This window comes from Crotalus tigris, unplaced genomic scaffold (assembly GCF_016545835.1).
Source record: "Crotalus tigris isolate CLP2741 ecotype Arizona unplaced genomic scaffold, ASM1654583v1 scf7180000018048.2368360, whole genome shotgun sequence".
NCBI lineage: Eukaryota > Metazoa > Chordata > Lepidosauria > Squamata > Viperidae > Crotalus > Crotalus tigris.
Window position 1 is genome coordinate 416,501 of NW_024096794.1, and position 6,000 is coordinate 422,500.

The 6,000-nt window shown below is 39.2% G+C and overlaps 1 protein-coding gene across 4 annotated transcripts in view; it reads left to right on the forward strand.

Annotated features, from left to right (window-relative positions):
• LOC120309616 overlaps positions 1–6,000 on the forward strand; it is a 46,522-nt gene that overhangs the window by 1,879 nt on the left and 38,643 nt on the right. For all 4 annotated transcript variants that reach the window (XM_039347024.1, XM_039347025.1, XM_039347027.1 and 1 more), the window contains exons 2-7: positions 186–374; positions 1,482–1,565; positions 2,908–3,026; positions 3,221–3,335; positions 3,974–4,060; positions 5,684–5,799. In XM_039347024.1, coding sequence (XP_039202958.1) covers positions 186–374; positions 1,482–1,565; positions 2,908–3,026; positions 3,221–3,335; positions 3,974–4,060; positions 5,684–5,799 — 710 coding nt within the window. The remainder of the gene's footprint in view (positions 1–185; positions 375–1,481; positions 1,566–2,907; positions 3,027–3,220; positions 3,336–3,973; positions 4,061–5,683; positions 5,800–6,000) is intronic.

A 6,000-nucleotide genomic window follows, 5' to 3' on the forward strand; every position in this document is an offset into this window, starting at 1 on the left:
TAGTTGTCAAACTTTTTTTTTTTTAAAGGACAGTCAAACTGGGCAAAATAGAATATGCTGTAGAAATTTTATTTTTTGATTGCTACCTCATTTTCTACACATTTTCATTGGGTAAATGCATTTGCAGCACGAGATGGTTGTAGATGCAACTTAGTTATTATATTTTTTTCCCATCTTCCCCACAGATGGGTGAGCAGCTGATGATCCAATCAAAATCCAGCACAGAGATAGAAAGACGACTACAGACCCTGCAAGAACAATGGCAAATGCTGAAGCACACGGCAACCAATCAGACTAAAACAGTAGCTGGATTCAAGAGCCTACAGGAGTTCAACCAGAAAGCTGAACAACTAGAAGCCTGGATCAGGCAAAAGGTAATTTACTGAGGATAAATAGGACCAAGACCAGAAAATGAGTCCCAGATACATTTTCTTTTCAGAGATGTGAATTCTGTTCTGGTGGCTAAAATATGAGCCGTTAATTTTTCTTCTGCATCTTTATTCTCTGTGATGGAAGCGGGCAACCTTTTTGAGTAGGACTTTCACTGGATGTGTCCGGTGATAATCTCTCTGGAGTGGGCAACACTGAAAGCTTCTTTTTAAATTTTATTTTGTGTGTAGTTAGGATTGAAGTAGTTGCTCAAGCCTAGCAGAAGCCTAAATACCCATTTTGCCCCTTAAGATCCTCTTAGAAGGCTAAACACAATCTTTTGGGGAGCAGAAACCCTAGCTAAGAAAAAAAGACTCCTGCTTACTCTGGGAGACGTCTCCAGAAATTGCAGATACAGAGTGAAGGGCTATTTGCTCTCTGTCTATGAGTTTATTGGTTCAAATATTTAAGGGACTTCAGGGTTGTCACATTTAAGAACTGCACTCTGACTTCTTTTTTAAGTGGATAATTTTTCCTCAATAACCTAATATGTCACTGAGAAAATATTTCTTCCTCTCCCTCTTCCTCAGTTGCAGTAGTAAACCTGAATTTCATTTTTAACTGCTACCTTTAACTAAACTGTTTTTAAGATTTTATATGAAGGAAAGGTTTTGGCCAATTTTATTGAAAGCTCAAAACAGAAAGAAAGCCAGAAGTACCTTATGATGGGCAAAGCTTATCTTCAGTGCCCTTCAGTCTTCAAGGTTGTTTTTTTTTTTTGCTTTGAATTCTAATAGACGTTTTAACTTCAGTGTCTATAACGTCACTTGTATTCCATTTCTTGACATAAATTTAAACTTTCTAGAATTTCTTTCCTGAACTTGAAAAGAAAGAAGAAAATCTTACCCCATCATAAATATTAGCAACCGTATTTAATTTTGCACAATTTACACAGATCTTGATACTCAAGTTTCTCTGGTATGCACATTGGCAAACACAATTCCTGTGTGGATTTCTGAAGAAATATTTCTATCTTTTAAAATTTCTTGCAAATATTATGGTCACTGTGTTTTCCAGAATCTCTCATATTTTAAACATCTTTTCCTCACTAGGAAGAGAAGCCTTTGCTAGCTATTTTACTGCAAGAGAAGGCAGATAAGGTACAAATTACCCGGCAGATCCTTGACTTAAAGCAGGTAATCTTCCCCGACATTCCTTATAGGAATTCGTTTTTTGTGAATGGCATTTTAAGGATGTTTCTGCTTCTGTTTTACTTTCTGTATCTGATGCATTTGCAAAAAGATTATGTCTTAGAAGAGTTCTGCAGATCTCCCTTGGAGCAGACTGAGCAAATCCTGTTGAGGGCCCCAAGGCATTGTTTTGCAGGGTTAGCTGGGAAGAGTTTCATTCCCAAGGAAATGGACAGAGTTCTTTTGACTGCAAACTTTGCCACTGGTTTATTAAATTCCTGCCCTCCTTAGTTTGTAAAGGCTTAAGAGGTGATGTGATTGAATCTGTCCAGTAACCTCAATTTCCATGAGGGAAGGAGTGGTTCTTTTATTCTTGAAGCAAGTGGTGGTGTGTCATTGCTTGACCCAAGAAGCCTGGACAATTTTTTGTCCAATGTCCAACTTGCCTTTTTTAAGGACAGGTTGTTGAGAAAGTGGTTTGGGCTGTGGCTTCAGTAGGCTGCAGAGAAGGGTTATCTGGGTCTTTTTCAGTTGGGTTTCAGACAGGAGCATAATGCTAAGACAACATTGCTTGCACTTGTTAATGACCTCTGGTAGAGTCAGGCAGTGGTGGCTCTGGTTCTCCCTGATCTTTGAGTAGTTTTCACAATCATTGATCGTGGTATCCCTTTGAGCCACTTATGGAGGCTAGGGTTGTGGGGTTTTTTTCCTTTCTGGGTAGTTCCAGTTACTGTTGGCTGAAGGAAGAATTTAGGCCTGAGGGTCCTCACTTAGATGGTATCTCAAGGTTCAGTACTTTCAACTCCTGTCCTTAAAATCTACATAGGGTTACTAGTTGATACCCAGTTGTACATCTTGACCATAGGCTGCCCAAGTGCTGTTGCCAATATCTTGTGCTAAAGTCTGGAGGCTGTGAGGATTCAGATGGGGACAAATAGAATAGACTCATGCTCCATCTAAGGAAGAATGAGTGGCTGCGGGTCTTTGGGCTCTTGATCCTGGAAATTTTCCATCTTTAGTCCCCGATGGAGTAGCACCATTCAGGACTGGTATCAATATGGGAATTTTCTGGATGCACAACTCCTGCTAGAAGAGCAGCTGGTGGCCAGGAAGATGTTTACACATACTGTACTTATCTGTTCCTGGACTAGGAGGTTCTCCAGACTTTCACTGAACGTGAATAGTAACAGCACACTTCAATATGCACACATAACATGGCTATTCTCTGCACTGTACTAGTTGCCAGTTTAATTTCTAATGGCACAAAGGGAGATATATTTTAATGAAAACTAAGTTTACATTACATTATTGTCTCCTCTCTTCTGCTTTTCCCCTACACTCACCCTAGGAGGAGCTGCAATTCCAAGCTGTGCATGAGGAATTGAATAGTCTGGCTCAGAAGCTTGAGAAACAAGGGAAGAGTGAAAGCAGAAGTATCATGGCACGACGCAAGTACCTCAATAAAATGTAAGCCCAGGCAGCAGCTGGTAGACAGAATGTACTGATTCAGAGACAATATTAGGACTAGCTAGAGTGTCACCTGATCGCATTTATCTTAAGTTTCCATGTTTGATATCTTTCTATTAAAATTCAGTAATCAAGGCAGCTTATTCAAGGAGACAGAGCTAAACCGTTTACCTGTCCTCCTTCTGTCCTTTCAGGTGGCTTCAGCTCCAGAGGACATTAAAGGAACATCATGAAACCCTGCAACAGGCACTAGAAGCAGCTTCTTTCCTCCAGCAAGCAGATGTGCTCCTTTCAGTCATTCATGCAAAGGTACTAAGGGCTGAGATTACATTCCAGGCAACTATGCCATAAAAATAGATCTGGGTCATTGAATTACCTAGAAGCATGTATTTGGTTCAACAGGATGGATCACATTTACCCAAACCCTCAATTATTTGCAGTTAAATCCAGACTTGCTATATCTAGCAAGCTGATTGGATAGTCAATCGTGTACCCAAGAAGGAATACTGCTTCCTTCTTTGCAATATTTGATGGCATACAGTTCTAAGTATAATATCTTACTTTATAAAGGGTAGTGTAATAAGGAATGGTTTCATGCTGTAATATTGCCTTCCTTAACAGATGTATTATATTTCAGCTCCTAATAAGGTTGGGTAAAGCTGCTGTACAATTTCTAACTGTACATTATGAAGATTTATAATTGATGTTATTCACCCAGTTAGATTTGGAAGTTGTCCTGAAACTCAGAAATCTTGGCTTGGAACATACAAAAATTCATATTTTAAAATTTAAAATTATTTTTTAAGGTAGTGGTTTTTATTAAGTAATTAATAGATATTCTAAGCCTGGGTTCATATATTTTGAGAAGTGGATAGTGGATACCCCCAAAACCAGAATTAGTTTGCTAGCTGTCTCACTAGGTTTAAAGTCTATCTTTTCTGTTGCAGTTGAGGCATTTTTATGGAGAAAGAAAACAGAATGAATTTGAGTCAAATCCAGACATGGATATCCGGGATATTGCCAGCCAGGTAATGGTAAGTAATGGAATTATTATCTGGAATACTTAAGCAAAGAAAGAAAGTTATTCTTAGATCATAGAGGGTCCATTTAGATCATTAGATCCAACCTGCTACTCAGTGCAAGAATCCAAGTTAAAGTATTCCCAACAGATTTCTGTCCAGCTTCTACATGAACATATCCAGTGAGTGAGAACCCACAATCTTCCTTTGTAATTGGTTCCATAGAGAATCACAGACATCATAAACCCTTCATAGAATTAATAGGGTTAAAAGAGACCTCCAGTCTCTGGTCAAGTGCAGGAATTGTCATACCATTCTAGACAAATGGCTGTCCAGTCTTCTATTGAAAACCTACAGTGATGGAGTACCCACAACTTCAGGAGGAAGGTTGAATAGCTTAAATGATCAGGAAATTCCCTTTAGTTCAAATCTGGATTTCCGCCAGTTGATTCTTATATTGCCTTCAGGTGCCAAATACATCCCTTCATGTATTGGAAGATTGCTATCATGTCTCCCCTTACATTTTTCTTTTTTAAGCTAAACATACCAAGTTCCTTTAAGAGTAGTAGGATTTAGCTTTCAAGCCCCTTACTATCTCTGTTGCTCCTTAGACCTGTCTGTTTCTCTGTCCTTTTCCTCAGTTTTTACCTGTTTTCGCCAATCTGGCCACTTCCAGATCTGTTAATTTCAGTCCCATGCTTGGTTCTAATATTGGTCTTACACTTCAGCTCCTGAACTATATCCAAAGTGAGTGGTCCATCATACTAGTGGTTATACAGTGTTAACGTGCTGAAGGAAGCTAACTTTTCAGCAGAAGCCCTAGTTTCTAAAATAAAAAAAAAATGTCCTTGTTGATATGCATTCTTTTAAAACATAGAACAAACCAATCAGGACAAGATTCAGGAGTCCATCTGGATTTAAAAGACAAAAGCCACTCTTTTGAAGACAGCAAAGTCCACATTTTGGATAGAGAGGACTGCTGGTTTAAAAAAGTGGCCAAAGAGGCCATCTAAGCCAAAACTGAATAGCCCTCTCTCAACAGAAGGGGAGGGATATGACATCATCTATCTCCAGTCTACAACACAGTCCTTTCAGTAGTTCTAAGAAGGCTCCACACACATTTGCACTACTCAGGTCACCCTGACAACACAGATAAACCTCCAAGTGGTCTTTAAAAGAATGCAAATGACCAGCTGTCTGCAAGGAGTATAAATCCTTCCATTCCCCACTATCCAGTCAGAGCTGAAGAAGCTTCTTGGATGAGAAACAAAACGTCTTCAAAGAAAAACAAGAAAGTCCAGTTGCCTTGTGGAAAAAGCACCTTTGGGATAACTATGACCTGGATGACTGAGATTCTCCACAGACATTTAGCTAATCCAAAACATTTCTGTGGAGATGGTATAAGTTAGATGTGCACAATGTGACTCATCAAACTCTATTTGGCCCATGAAGACCTCAATAGAGCTTTCTGTAGCCCATAACTGAAAAACAGAGCTTGGCAAGCACTTGCCTGGCCACAAAATACATGCCAAGTCTGATGTCTTTGGTTTGGTGGGTCAAGTTGTACAGGCCCAGTCAAAGGCAGATGGCCAGTTACCACTCCTAATTATCCACGCTGTATTTTTTCCATCTCTTTAGATGCTAGATGTGACCATGTCACAGCTTATAAGCCTTCACCCCAGTTTGGCAGCACAAGTGTCCCTCAAACATCAAGATATTAAGGAGAACTGGGCCCGGTTACAGCAACTGTTGAGGTATTTGCTGAATATTTGATTTGTAACTCTTTTCATAGCTTTAGTTAAGTACTTCACTTATGAAGCATCTAATTTTGGAATTGATAGAGTTATTTTTTTAAAAAAAAAACTAGAGTTATTTGCTTTGTCTTTGCCTATGATACAAAGACATTAAGCAAATGAAGTGCCATATATACCGTATATGCCGGCGTACAAGGCGAC